Source organism: Salvelinus namaycush, chromosome 34 (genome assembly GCF_016432855.1).
Source record: "Salvelinus namaycush isolate Seneca chromosome 34, SaNama_1.0, whole genome shotgun sequence".
Taxonomy (NCBI): Eukaryota; Metazoa; Chordata; class Actinopteri; order Salmoniformes; family Salmonidae; genus Salvelinus; species Salvelinus namaycush.
Window position 1 is genome coordinate 10,076,253 of NC_052340.1, and position 15,501 is coordinate 10,091,753.

General features: G+C 46.9%; 1 protein-coding gene across 2 annotated transcripts in view; it reads right to left on the reverse strand.

The window, feature by feature from the left end:
- Positions 1–15,501, reverse strand: part of LOC120029101 (ankyrin repeat domain-containing protein 13B-like) — a 41,889-nt gene that overhangs the window by 24,701 nt on the left and 1,687 nt on the right. For both annotated transcript variants that reach the window (XM_038974403.1, XM_038974402.1), the window contains exon 2: positions 2,924–3,059. In XM_038974403.1, the coding sequence (XP_038830331.1) occupies positions 2,924–3,059 (136 nt within the window). The remainder of the gene's footprint in view (positions 1–2,923; positions 3,060–15,501) is intronic.

The following is a 15,501-nucleotide window of genomic DNA, read 5'->3' on the forward strand; positions in this document are numbered from 1 at the left end:
TATGCTATGCTGTGCTATGCTATACACAATACTACACTACACTATAGTATATTATAAACTGGGTGGTTTGAACCTTGAATGCTGATTGACTGACAGCCTCGGTATATCAGACCGTATACCATGGGTATGACAAAACATTTGTTTTTCCTGCTCTAATTATGTTGGTAACCAGTTTATAATAGCAATAAGGCACCTCAGGGGTTCGTGGTATATGTCCAATATACCACGGCTAAGGGCTGTTCTTAAGCCCGACGCAAAGCGGAGTATATTTTTGGCCATATACCACGAACCCCTGAGGTGTCTTATTGCTTAAGTATACTTGTCATGCCTGCTCCCGCTCTCCCTCTCTCTGGCGCTCGAGGGCGCCGATGGAACCGGGGGTACCTAGCCAGCTCGTCGGGCTTCCACGCCCTAGCTGGCTTGAGAGGTTTCCTTGCCCCGGTTGGCTCGGAAGGCGCCCATCCTACGTCGGGCCTCAGCCAGATCGTCAGGTTTTTTACACCCAGCCGGCTCGTCAGGGCACTACGTCTCCACCGGATAATCGGGCTTCCACGCCGCAGCGGGATCGATGGGCTTTCACGCCTCAACCGGATCTTCAGGCTCCCACGCCTCAGTCGGTTCGCCAAGCTCCCACGCCTCTGCCAGTTCATCAGGCTTCTACACCCCAGCCGGCTTGCCCAGCGCCCATGCCTCGGCCGGCCTGTCAGGCTCGCCCCCCCCATGGGACGCGAGGGGAGGGGTGCTGTCATACCTGCTCCCTCGCTAGACTGCCTATCTTTACGCACACCTGTCCCCTTCGTTACGCGCACCAGCGCCTCATTGGACCCACATGAACTCTATTATTAGTTGATTGCCTTCCCTTTATCTGTCTGTTCCTCACGTTATTCCCTGTGTCAGCATTGATTTCGTTATTTTGTCCCGTCTAGACGCTGGTCCTGTCCTGTTTTATTTCCGTAGTTGATTAAATGTTCTCCATGTACCTGCTTCCTGTCTCCAGCGTCGTGCCTTACAATACTATACAGGTCCCTTCCCAGTGCCACAGTTCTCAATCAACTCTCTGAGGAAACTCAGACTAACCAACTCTCTGAGGAAACTCTGACTAACCTACCCAATCAATTTAAATTTCATTTTAAATTATCAATAAGTGCATTTAAAAGCAAGTGTGCCTAATTACTTGATTAGATCCATCCACAACGGCCATTTGGCTCACCATCAATCCACAAACAAATGGTTCCTATTCGTAGAATCCAATCACCTCAATCTATTTCTATAGAGATTCCATACAGTACATCCTTCCAGCCTTTAATTATGAGTCACTATTTAGACTTCTCCTAGCCAATTTATCTATGCTTTCACAGTACACATGCCTGTTGTGTTTTATGGATGATTCTGCTGAAAAAACTATTTCCCCTTGAGGGTAGATAAAGTTTTCTATCGCTAGTGCTACCGATACTACTCCTATTATTACTCCTACTACTACTACTACTACTACTCCTCCTACTCCCACTACTACTACTCCTCCAACTGCTCCTCCTACTACTTCTCCTACTACTCCTATTACTCCTACTACTACGATTACTCCTACTACTCTTATTACTACTCCTCCCTCTACTACTACTATTACTACTCCACCTCCTACTACTACTACTACTACTTTTACTACTACGATTACTCCTACTACTCTTATTACTACTCCTCCCTCTACTACTACTATTACTACTACTCATCCTACTACTACTCATACTACTCCTACTACCACTGCTACTCCTACTACTACTCCTACTACTACTACTACAACTACTCCTATTATTACTCCTACTACTACTACTACTACTCCTACTCCCACTACTACTACTACTCCAACTCCTCCTCCTACTACTACTCCTACTACTCATACTACTCCTATTACTCTTACTACTTCTACTACTCATATTACTCCTACTACTTCTACTACTCATATTACTCCTACTACTACGATTACTCCTACTACTCTTATTACGACTCCGCCCTCTACTACTACTATTACTACTACTACTTCTCCTACTACTACTACTCCTACTACTCCTACTACTACTACTACTCCTACTACTACTACTACTCTTTCTACTATTACTCCTACTACTCCTATTATTACTCCTACTACCACTCCTACTCCTCCTACTCCTACACCTCCTACTCCTCATCCTACTACTCCTCGCACTCGTATTACTCCTACTCCCACTACTATTACTCCTACTACTCTTCCTACTACTACTACTCCTGCTACTCCTACTACTACTCCTACACCCCCTACTCCTCATCCTACTACCTCCTACTCCTCCTCCTACTCTTATTACTCCTACTGCTACTACTCCTACTACTCCTCCTACTATTACTCCTACTACTACCACTCCTACTACTCTTCCTACTATTACTCCTACTACTACTACTACTCCTACTATTACTCCTACTACTCCTCCTCCTACTATTACTCCTACTACTACTACTCCTACTACTCTTCCTACTATTACTCCTACTATGCCTACTACTAATAGGCCTACTACTATTACTCATACTACTCCTCCTAATATTACTCCTACTACTACTACTACTCCTACTACTCTTCCTACTATTACTCCTACTACTCCTACTACTAATAGGCCTACTACTGCTACTACTATCACCACTACTACTACTACTACTACTACTACTACTACTACTACTACTACTACCATCATTACTACTCTTACCACTCCTACTCCTACTACTAATAGGCCTACTACTGCTACTACTATCACCACTACTACTACTACTACTACTACTACTACTATTACTACACAAATTAAATCAATCACATTTTATTGGTCACATACACGTGTTTAGCAGATGTTATTGGGGGTGTAGCGAATTGCCACCGTACTATTACAACCCCTCCCTGTCTCACCCGTCCAGCCGTTGCGGTTCTCCTTGCTGACGTCAGCACCATGTTGGAGGAGCAGGCGGGCACAGTCCAGGTGACCCAGAGTGACAGCCAGATGGAGGGGAGTCCGACCCCGGGGGTCCAGGGTCTCCACATCCACCTGAGGGAGAAGAGGAGAGAATTGGGGTCATTGTATTGTATGGCGTACAGGGCTCATCTGGCAAGGAGAGAGATAGGGTGGAGGAAGTATGGAGGAGAGAGTGATGGAAGGAGAAGAGACAGGTGATAATTGAGCTATCACATCCTCACATGAACGGAGTGCCAGTGTTCTAGATGGGTCGGCTTTATATAGTGAGTTACACTGTAAGTGTCTAGATGTAACGTCTCTGTCATTCTCTAGAGTTAATCTCTCTCTCTCGCTCTCTCAATTTCAATTCAAGGGCGATATTGGCATGGGAAACATATGTTAACATTGCCATAGTGAAGTAGATAATAAACAAAAGTGAAATAAACAATACAAATTAACAGTAAACATTACACTCACAAAAGTTCCAAAAGAATAAAGACATTTCAAATGTCATATTATGTGCAAATAGTTAAAGTACAAAAGGGAAAATAAATAAACATAAACATGGGTTGTATTTACACTTGGTGTTTGTTCTTCACTTGTTGCCCTTTTCTTGTGGCAGCAGGTTACAAATCTTGCTGCTGTGATGGCACACTGTGGTATTTCACCCAATAGATATGGGAGTTTATCAAAATTGTGTTTGTTTTAGAATTCTTTGTGGATCTGTGTGATCTGAGGTAAATATTTGTCTCTAATATGGTCATACATTTGGCAGGAGGTTAGGAAGTGCAGCTCAGTTTCCACCTCATTTTGTGGGTAGTGTGCACATAGCCTGTCTTCTCTTGAGAGCCAGGCCAGCCTATGGCGGCCTTTCTCAATAACAAGGCTATGCTCACTGTACATAGTCAAAGCTTTCCTTAAGTTTGGATCAGGTATTCTGCCACTGTGTACTCTCTGTTTAGGGCCAAATAGCATTCTAGTTTGCAAAATGTTTTTGTAAATTCTTTCCAATGTGTCTGTCAAGTAATTATCTTTTTGTTTTCTCATGATTTGGTTGGGTATAATTGTGTTGCTGTCCTGGGTCTCTGTGAGGTCTGTTTGTGTTTGTGAACAGAGCCCCATGACCAGCTTGCTTAGGGGACTCTTCTCCAGGTTCATCTCTCTGTAGGTGATGGCTTTGTTATGGAAGGTTTGGGAATTGCTTCCTTTTAGGTGGTTGTAGAATTGAACGGCTCTTTTCTGGATTTTGATAATTAGCTGGTATCGGCCTAATTCTGCTCTGCATGCATTATTTGGTGTTGCATGTTGTACACTGAGGATATTTTTGCAGAATTCTGCATGCAAAGTCTTAATTTGGTATTTATCCCATTTTGTGAATTCTTGGTTGGTGAGCGGACCCCAGAACTCACAACCATAAAGGGCAATGGGTTCTATAACTGATTCAAGTATTTTAAGCAAGATCCTAATTGGTATGTCGAATTTTATGTTCCTTTTGATGGCATAGAAGGCCCTTCTTGCCTTGTCTCTCAGATCGTTCACAGCTTTGTGGAAGTTACCTTTGGCACTGATGTTTTGGCAGAGGTATGTATCGTTTTTTGTGTGCTCTAGGGCAACGGTGTCTAGAAGGAATTTGTATTTGTGGTCCTGGCAACTGGACCTTTTTAGGAACACCATCTCTCTCTGTCTGTCTCAGCCTCTTCCTGCCTCAGTTTTGATACAGTAGCTATATCAGTCTAGTAGACTACTGCAGTGTGTTTGATGTAGGCTCTCTGCTCTGCAGTCTAGTTGGTCTAAATCAGCAAGTCTCTATGTCTATAAATCTGGTCTCTGGCTTATGATTAAACAAAGTTCATTAGAGCACCTGGCAGGTTCCAAGGTCAAGAATAAACCAACCACACGCTGACATCCTAATGAGGGAGGCTGATAGAAGGCGACGGGTGCGTCCCAAATGACACATTATTCCCTCTTTAGTGCTCTACTTTTGACCAGAGCTCTGTGGGGGCCCTGTGAGGGCCCTGGTGTGGGTGCCATTTGGGATGCACACAAGGAGACGCTCTGAGGAATCTGAATCTGCCTTACTGGTGGATGTGGAAAATGTATTGAAGAAATGACAACGCATGGAAATGGATGGATGGATGGATGGAGCTTGCTGTTGTGAGGGGAGGAGCAGTTGTAACAGGGAATAAGCGCAATAGCTTTATGGTATACTTCCATCCGAGCTTTGTGTCTATTCATATTTGCATTGGAAATGTTTCAAATCACAAAGTACACACACTGTTGTGTTGTGTTGTGTTGTGTGAGGGCTTGCGTTTTGGTTCACGAGTGCCCCAGTGCAGGTCAGTGCAGCCCCGACGGTTGGTGTTGGTGTGTTCAGTATACTTTGCAGTGTGTTATTGTGGAGTGTGTTGTACAGTATATCACAGGGATGAGGCTGGGTTGTTTTTCACCAGGAGCAGCCTCCCTCCTCCCACGTGGAGCCTCCTCATTTCCCCCGCTGCTCTCCCTCTCTCTCCAGGGGCCTCCCTGGGGGCCACGCCCTGTTCTGTAATTAGCAAGCCCAGGGTTTGTGCTAGTGACGCCACCGCTTGATCGTAAGCAACAACCGGGGCTCCTAATCCCAAAGAGGGGGTAGGGGGACACCGGAGAGGAGAGGAGGAATGGAACGGCAGAAAAACAGGAGGAGGAATCCACACAGGCACTGTCAGAGGTGAAGGACGAGGTGTGGAGGGAATAGAGGGAGAGAATAGAGGTGTATCGCTATAGCAACCAAGAGAAGAAGAGGCGGGAGAGAGGGAGAAGGAGAAGGAAGGTGTGCTATGCGTTGGAGCTGACTGGTTGAGTGGCGGCAGCTGCACTGTGAGATAGAGAGGGTGGTGATGGCGTAGGCTGTGGGTGTACTGAATAATGGGTAGTGAGCGATTGATGTCAGTGTGGCTTTGTAGGGCCCTCCAAGTGTCCCTGGGGATGACACTGAGGAAAGAGAGAGAGAGAGAGAGACAGAGAGAGAGAGAGAGAGAGAGAGAGAGAGAGAGAGAGAGAGAGAGAGAGAGAGAGAATGGATTGATGGATGGATGGATAGAAGAAAGGGAGTGAAACTGGCAGATAACGGTGAAAAGTACATAAACAGCAAGAGCAGAGCAGCAAAAGATTGTGGTAGTATTCTGACGATTTGAGGGGGAATATTTTAACGATTGTTGTCTAACTAAGCTCATTACAACCTAGTGTTGGATGAGATTGCCTTGGTTAGCAAGATTGCCTACAGGCTGGGAGGCCTGGGTTCAAAAGCCACAAGGGGTGTTGCACTGTCACCATTCGCTACAATATTTAAGTGATAATGCCCTTGAATCTGGTGTTTCTTCTCGGGCCGGAAAACTGTGCCAATATATCCTCCAAACACCGGCTTCAAGGGCATTATCAACGGGTTGCTACCCAAGCCGTCTGGTCGTTTGTTCTATCGGTTGCCAGAGACACGACCCAGTTGTTAATTATTTTTGTTCTGTATCTATGGACAGAACAAGTCGTTCATTCTAAATGTTTTATTGCCATACTGGCTGGCAACGTTCTTATCCCTTACTTGCTAGCTAGTCAACTACGGCTAACTGACAGTCACGTCAAACAGTGCAGCCAGAATAACAACAAAGTAGCTGCATTTGCATTTGTTTAACTGTTTTCTAGTGACATTTATTTTGATACATCCATAATAATGAGCAAATGATGCGCGATTTCACCTAGCATAGAAAATGTGCTCTCTGTTGTTCAGAGGAGCTAGCCAACAACACAGCTAAAAATCACTTCAAACTGAAGCTGAAAAGACTGCAACTAGCTGCACTTAATTTAGTTTTACCTGTTTTCTATTGATATCTCTTTGTATATACAGTGCATTCGGAAAGTATTCAGACCCCCTTTCCACATTTTGTTATGTTACAGCCTTATTCTAAAATTGATTAAATTACTTTTTTCCCTCATCAATCTACACACAATACCCCATTTTGACAAAGCGAAAACAGGTTTTTAGAATTTTTGCAAATGTATTACAAATAAAAGACAGACGCTCAGACCCTTTGCTATGAGACTCGAAATTGAGCTCAGGTGTATCCTGTTTCCATTGAACATTGTGATTTTTCTACAACTTGATTGGAGTCCACCTGTTGTAATTTAAATTGATTGGACATGATTTGGAAAGGTACACACCTGTCTATATAAGGTCCCACAGCTGACAGTGAGTTTCAGAGTAATAACCAAGCCATGAGGTTGAAGGAAATTTTCCGTAGAGCTCCGAGACAGGATTGTATCGAGGCACAGATCTGGGGAAGGATACCAAAACATTCCTGCAGCATTGAAGGTCCCCAAGAACACATTGGCCTCCATCGTTCTTAAATGGAAGAAGTGTGGAACTGTCACGATCGTCGAAATAACATTCCGACCAAGGCGCAGCGTGATATGGGTTCCACATCTTTTTATTTGTGAAACGCACAAAACAAGAAAAAAAATTAACGATACGTGAAGCTATGGAGTGCTCACAGGCAACTACACATAAACAAGATCCCACAAAACACAGTGGGGAAATGGCTGCCTAAATATGATCCCCAATCAGAGACAACGATAAACAGCTGCCACTGATTGGGAACCATACCAGGCCAACATAGAAATAAAACAACCTAGATTACCCACCCTAGTCACACCCCGACCTAACCAACATAGAGAATAAAAAAGTCTCTCTATGGTCAGGGCGTGACAGTACCCACCCCCCCAAAGGTGCGGACTCCGGCCGCAAAACCTGACTCTATAGGGGAGGGTCCGGGTGGGCATCTAGCGTCGGTGGCGGCTCCGGTGCGGGGCGAAGTACCCACTCCGCTCGCGGATTCGCCAGCATCGGTGGCGGCTCTGGTGCGGGACTTGGCCCCCGCCCAGACCCCGGGTCCGGCCATGGAGCCGGGTAGAACGCCGTGCCCGGACTGGGCCTCGGCACAGAGGAGGACCCTGGCCATGGAGCTGGGTTAGCCGCCGTGCCTGGACTGGGCGCAGAGGAAGGCTCCTGCCATGGAGCGGGACTGGACCGGGCACCGGCGCGGAGGAAGACTCCGGCCTTGGAGCGGGACTGGACGCCGTGCCTGGACTGGGCACCGGCGCAGAGGAAGGCTCCTGCCATAGAGCGGGACTGGACACCGTGCCTGGACTGGGCATCGGCGCAGAGGAAGGCTCCTGCCATAGAGCGGGACTGGACACCGTGCCTGGACTGGGCATCGGCGCAGAGGAAGGCTCCGGCCTTGGAGCGGGACTGGACACTGTGCCTGGACTGGGCATCTGTGCAGAGGAAGGCTCCTGCCATGGAGCGGGACTGTACGCCGTGCCTGGACTGGGCACGGGTGCAGAGGAAGGCTCCGGCCATGGAGCGGGACTGGACACCGTGCCTGGACTGGGCACCGGCGCAGAAGAAGGCTCCGGCCCTGGAGCGGGACTGGACACTGTGCCTGGACTGGGCATCGGCGCAGAGGAAGGCTCCGGCCTTGGAGCAGGACTGGATGCCATGCCTGGACTGGACATCGGCGCAAAGGAAGGCTCCTGCCATGGAGCTGGACTGGACGCCTTGCCTGGAAGCTCCGGACCGTTGACCCTCGCTGGAGGTTCCGGAACATTGACCGTCGCTGGAGATTCCGGACCGTGGACCGTCGCTGGAGGTTCCGGACCGTGGACCGTCGCAGGAGGTTCCGGACTGTGGACCGTCGCAGGAGGTTCCGGACTGTGGACCGTCGCAGGAGGTTCCGGAGCGTGGACCGTCGCAGGAGGTTCCGGACCGTGGACCGTCGCAGGAGGTTCCGGACCGCGTACCGTTGCAGAAGGTTCCGGACTGTGGACCGTCGCAGGAGGTTCCGGACTGTGGACCGTCGCAGGAGGTTCCGGACTGTGGATCGTCGCAGGAGGTTCCGGACTTTGAACCGTCGCCGGAAGCTCCGGACTGTAAACCGCCGGCGGAAGCTCCGGACTGGGGGACGGAAGCCTGGTGCGTGGAGCCGGCACAGGTGGCACCGGACTGGTGACACGCACTTCAGGGCAAGTGCGAGGAGCAGGCACAGGATGTACCGAACTGGGAAAACGCACTGGAGGCCTGGTGCGTGGAGCTGGCACATGTGGCAACAGACTGGTGACACGCACTTCAGGGCGAGTGCGAGAAGCAGGCACAGGACGTACCGGACTGGGGAGGCGCACTGTAGGCCTAGTGCGTGGAGCCGGCACAGGTGGTACCGCACTGGTGACACGCACTTCGGGGCGAGTGCGAGGAGCAGGCACAGGACGTACCGGACTGGTGAGGCGTACTGGAGACCTGGTGCGTGGAGCCGGCACAGATTTTACCAGACTGATAGCACGCTCCTCAGGACGAGTACGGAGAGCTGACTCAGGTGGCATCAAACAGATAACACGCTCCTTAGGGCGAATGTCGTGCCTCATACACCAACACAACAACTCTCTCATTTCTCTCTCCTCCAATTTCTCCATCAACTCACTGACGGTCTCTGACTCTCTCCGTTCACTCTCCTCCAATTTCTCCATCTTCTCCCAGATTGGCTCTGGTTCACTCCTCTGCTCTGCCAACCACCCCGTGTGCCCCCCCATTTTTTTTTATTGGGGCTGTTCTTTGGGCTTTCGTTGTGGCTGCGAACCCTGGCGTCGTCGCTGTCTTCCCTTCTCTCCTTGCGTCTGCTTCCAAGGAAGGCTTTCGTGTCCTCCCATTATTTCCTCCCAAGTCCAGGATATCTTCTCCTCCTTGATCTCCTCCCAAGCCCAGGATACCTTCTCCTCCTGGGCACGCTGCTTGGTCCTGGTGTGGTGGGATCTTCTATCACGATCGTCTAAATAACATTCGGACCAAGGCGCAGCGTGATATGGGTTCGACATCTTTTTATTCGTGAAACGCACAAATCAAGAAAAGAAAAAAACGCTACGTGAAGCTATGGAGTGCTCACAGGCAACTACACATAAACAAGATCCCACAAAACACAGTGGGGCAATGGCTGCCTAAATATGATCCCCAATCAGAGACAACAATAAACAGCTGCCTCTGATTGGGAACCATACCAGGCCAACATAGAAATAAAACAACCTAGATTACCCACCCTAGTCACACCCCGACCTAACCAACATAGAGAATAAAAAGGCTCTCTATGGTCAGGGCGTGACAGGAACCGCCCGGCCAAACTGAGCAATCGGGGAAGAAGGGCCTTGGTCAGGGAGATGACCAAGAACCTGATGGTCACTCTGACAGAGCTCTAGAGTTCTTCTGTGGAGATGGGAGAACCTTCCAGAAGGACAACCATCTCTGCAGCACTCCACCAAGCATGCCTTTATGGTAGAGTGGCTAGGCGGAAGCCACTCCTCAGTAAAAGGCACATGACAGGCCACTTGAAGTTTGCCAAAAGCCACCTAAAGGACTCTCAGACCATGAGAAACAAGATTCTCTGGTCTGATGAAACCAAGACTGAACCAAGGAAACCTGGCACTCTCCCTACGGTGAAGCATTGTGGCGGCAGCCTCATGTTGTGGCAATGTTTTATGTGCATTATGTGTAGATTGATGAGGCGAAAAACAGTTTAATCCATCTTAGAATAATGCTATAACGTAACAAAATGTGGGAAAATGGTTTTTGGTTTTCTCAGATAAATTATTCAATTTATTTATTACTCTGAATCTAAATGTTATGTTGCCTATTTGTCTTTTTTGCATGGATAACACGTAGATGGTGGGCAATCTACTCTTACTGTAGTATTGACTAAATGTCTGAGACAGACAGACAGCAAGGTTTATACAAATCTACACTGTTGAAAACGAAATGTTAGTCTAAAAGAAATGTGAGATAATGTCTAGATGCTTTTTATAGTGGAGATCAAGTTTATAAATTGCCTGGCTGGGTTGATGAGACAGTGGATTGCGCAGTCAGTTGGAACAGAGTAAATAGGCATTTTAACGTCATAGATTTAGTCGGTGGTGTAACGGTCGTTCTCCTCCTCTTCGTCCGAAGAGGAGGAGTAGGGATTGGACCAAAGCGCAGCGTTGTAATATGACATAATGAATTTTATTAAAGTAAAGACGAAACACGAAAACACTACAACAAACTACAAAACAAATAAACGATGTAGACAGACCTGACTTGAGAACTTACAAACTATGAAGAACGCACGAACAGGAACAGACTACATATATACGAAACGACAAACGAAACAGTCCCGTGTGGTAGACATACAGACACGGAAGACAACCACCCACAAACAAACAGTGTGAACAGCCTACCTTTATATGGTTCTCAATCAGAGGAAACGTCAAACACCTGTCCCTGATTGAGAACCATATAAGGCTAATTACCAATGACCTAAACATAGAAACACAAAACATAGAATGCCCACCCCAACTCACGCCCTGACCAACTAAACACATACAAAAACAAGAGAAAACAGGTCAGGAACGTGACAGGTGGTAACTTGTGGAATAGACACCGGCTGGAATGCGGTTTTAACCAATTCAGGATTAGACCCACCCGTTGTATAAAGCTAATTAAGTATAAGAGCATAGAGCATTCTAAGAAGTCTTGACTATGGCGGAGAGGTGTGGTAAGTAAGGGAGAGAATAGAGAGGGAGTGTTCAGGAAACTCCTATTGTTTAAGACAAGTGGCCCCCATTGACCCAGTCTGATGTTATTTTTACACCATTGAGACACTCAAATAGAAACACTACAGCAGCCACTTTCTCACACAAACAAACACGCAATCAGACACAAGTCCTCTCTCTCTTGATCTGTTTAGTAAAATTAGATTTAAAAAATATATGTATATATTAAAAAAGGAAACCACTCTTGACAACAACACTCTGATAACATTATTGGTCAGTTACGGTATAGAACTGACACGCTAAACCAATACACTCAAATGTAACACTTTTCTGCAGTGGTACACAGACACTCGCCACCTCTTAGTCCACACCTCATCCTCATGTCTTCACACTAGTGCACACATTAACCCTGAAACACAGTGGCACACTTACTCATTCACATGTGGTTCTGACCAACAAACAGCCCACAAATAGAGCCATACTATCTAGCACACAAACATGTACAGACCTACACACCCACACACACAGGCCAGACATTAGCTAGAGTCTCAGTATAGATGCTGATTTAATGTAGGATCAGTTTTGCATTTTAGATCATAATGAATAAGATTGGGGGGACCTTCTCCCAGATCAGCACTCCTACACGGAGGCACTTCGACTGGAATCGACTGGCCCAGGTGGTTACAGTAAGGATATTATGTCATACTGGGTCTCCCCATTCTCTCTGCTCATCCTAATCATCCACTGACTGACTCGTAGTCCATCCGTGGCTCAATCCACCCTTCATTCTTCCATCCCTCCCTTGGTCCTCTGCTATCTCCCTCTCCTCCTCCACCCTTCCTTCCATCCCTCCCTTGGTCCTCCCTTCTCTCCCTCTCCGTGGAAACTGCATAATTGATAGACATCTCTGTCTACTCCTGCACTCTCTCTGCTTAGCCTTAATGTTCTCTGGCAGCTACTTAAACCAACATCAATCATTTATTGTGAGACCAAAATATGTTTGTGGTGGGCGGAGAGTGCATGCATGAGAATCATATGTGTGCTCATTGGGAGGGGTTAAAAAAATCAACCTGTCCCCCTTATTTTCAGTGTTACCCTTTTTAAATTCGGTAGTTACTATGTACAACTGTGATTGATCCATTTTCAATATGTGTTGGAGAGTTATAGCCTAGTTATAGCCAAACGTGGTATATGACTACATGACAGCGCTTGGGATAATGTATCTTTATGCAGTCATTCTCTATGTGAGTGTATGGTGTAAGTGGGGCGTATGCAAATGAGACCACACCATCAGATGCATGTGTGTGATCGACCTATAGATATCTCGAAATAACTCATATCATTACCATCCCTCTATCACCAAATGCAGGTCAGAGAAAGAAAATTAGGCCAGAGCAGGAGTGAGTAGTTGGAGCCTGACAGTCTGAGCCCAGTAAATTTGAGCGAGAGGGACGGCTGGGCAGAGGTGAGAGCAGCAGAGGGACTGAGGGAGGATGGGGGAGGATGGAGCTGGGTGAAATAACTCTGCCATGGTCAGTGAACATGTCACAGGCAGGGCGGGGAGAGATATGTGGGTCTCTCCCTCCTCCTCGATAACAGATGTGACAGCACTAGTCTCTGATACATGTCCAACTGAAGAGACTCTAAGAGACTCTAAGCTCTCTCATACTTGGGGATGAGCGTGAAAATGAACACCTATACATTTATATTTGGGACAATATGCAAACCAATGGCAAACCATTAGACTACAGCCTTTAGTGTTTAATCTGAATCACCACTAAACCTCACAATCATCTACACTTGTGTTAGTGTTTTAAACCAAAGTCAAACCTTCATTATGCTACAGGTTTTTACTGTTAAATCACTAAAACTTTTAAGACGCATTATATTGGCAACATGTCTCGTAACCATTGTTGTCACTTGCCAGACCACCATAAGACTAATGTAATAACATGTATTACTTTGCTCAGTGATAGGAGACAGCAGATGGTATTCTGTATGAAGGGAGGAGGAAGTTGTGAATAGAGAAACAGTGGATAGAGGAAAGTCCCCCACAATGCAAAGCGAGGAGGAACCTACTCCTGTCTCTAAGGTAGGAACCTCACATTTGATCTCATGCACGGAATAGAAGCTGAAAATACCCTGGATTTGCATAATCAAATGACAACAAGATACCGTGGTTAAGCAAACATCAGGACAAAATGTCGTAACGGAAACTGGAATTGCTTAGGGGCGGTTTGTTTCAGGAAACAATAACATGACTGCTGTGGAACAACTCTTTCCATGTCTGATGGTTGATATAGATTAGGATACCGCAAACAATGTCTGTGAACTGATGGAGAATTGGAGGTTGAAATCAGTACTAACCTCAGAGAGTTTTATGCATAGCTATTTACAACCGGTGTGTGTGTGTGCACGCGTGTGAGCGTGTGCATGTGTGGTGTGTGTGTTTGCCCATGCAAATATACAGTAAGTCTGTCCCTACGTTATGGTTTGCAAAGGCAGATATGGGCCACGAAGTACCATTAATTTCCTCCTTTCCTTTTCAGGCACACAAATGCAACCCAATATTAGCAGGGACATCTTTTCAAGCTTTAATGAGTACTGCTGTCTGTTTCTGTCCTCTCTCTCTCTCTCGGTTAAAAGCTTTCCGCAATTGAACTAAATGTAGACGAATCACACCCCTATCCCTAGTGACACTGCACTGCTGCAATTAGCGTAGAATTTCACTGCACTGTAGAGGTAAGTAGAGGGGAGAGGAGATGGAGGTATGGAGCACCATAGAGGGGAGTCAGGGGAAAACTAAGATACGTTGGGTGCGGGAGCGAGAAACGGACAGAGGGGAGGATGGATGTTGTGTATAACGGGTCAGGGAAATTTACTGTAGATTACAGGCAGGGATAGACAGATGGTACAGCAGAGACAAACGAGGAAGGGGGACAATGTAATTTGTGAGGTCTGTCTCCACCCAGTATGATATCATCAGACTTCAAGACTGCTGAGTTGACATGAGCGCCCAGCTGAGGCTGTGAGCATTGTACACATTAGAGTGAGGGGAGTGGGGGCGGGGGGCGGTGAGGGTGGCGCCTCTTCGCCTCTTTGGTAGAAGGTTGGGGCAGTTATTTTTTAGAAAAGGACCATGTTCCATTTCAAACATATCTGGGATGCATTTTTAGTGCTTGGATCAGGATATAGTGATATGCTGCTGCACACTGCTGTTATTCTTCCCTCCATCCACTCCTCCCTCGTTTCTTCCCTTCACTATCCCACTTGCATCCTCATGTTACTTTACAACCTCTGGCTATTCCTCTTTGTCTCTACCTTGTTGTCAGCTCGCTCTATTCCAAGAATCCATCTGCTTTGTTTGATGATACTGCTTAAAGAAGCTGTATTGAGGTCCCCCTCTTCACTCTCCTCCCCGCTCAATTGATATTTTTTTTTTAAACTTTTGCTCTTTTATGTGCTTCTTCTTCTCCTTCCCGGATCCCCAATACCAATAACATTTTCTCTCTGCTGGCGCAGCACTTCTCTGTTCTTTCATCAGTGAGGTGCAAGCCTTGCTTACCCTGTCTGCACTTGCTCCCTACACCCTACACCCTGTGCATTTCTTGTGTCCGGCACTCCTTTAGATACCATTGATCCTTGACACATATGCAACCACCGTCAGCCACATCCAATCCACTCATGTGCACACTTGACCATCCATACATCCAGCCAGTCAGTCAGTGAGTTCCAGACAGACAGTTGGCCAGCCAGTGTAACTCTTCCCCTGATGGAGCCATAAACACACTTCTATAAGCCTGCATGCTTTTCCAAGAGAGGCCAGGATTTATCTATCAGCGCCCTGTAAATGATATCAACTGGGGGTGCGTTATATAGTTATAATCAATGGGGCTCAGGCTTGAATCATCACCAGCATCACAGTGCGCTGCACAGC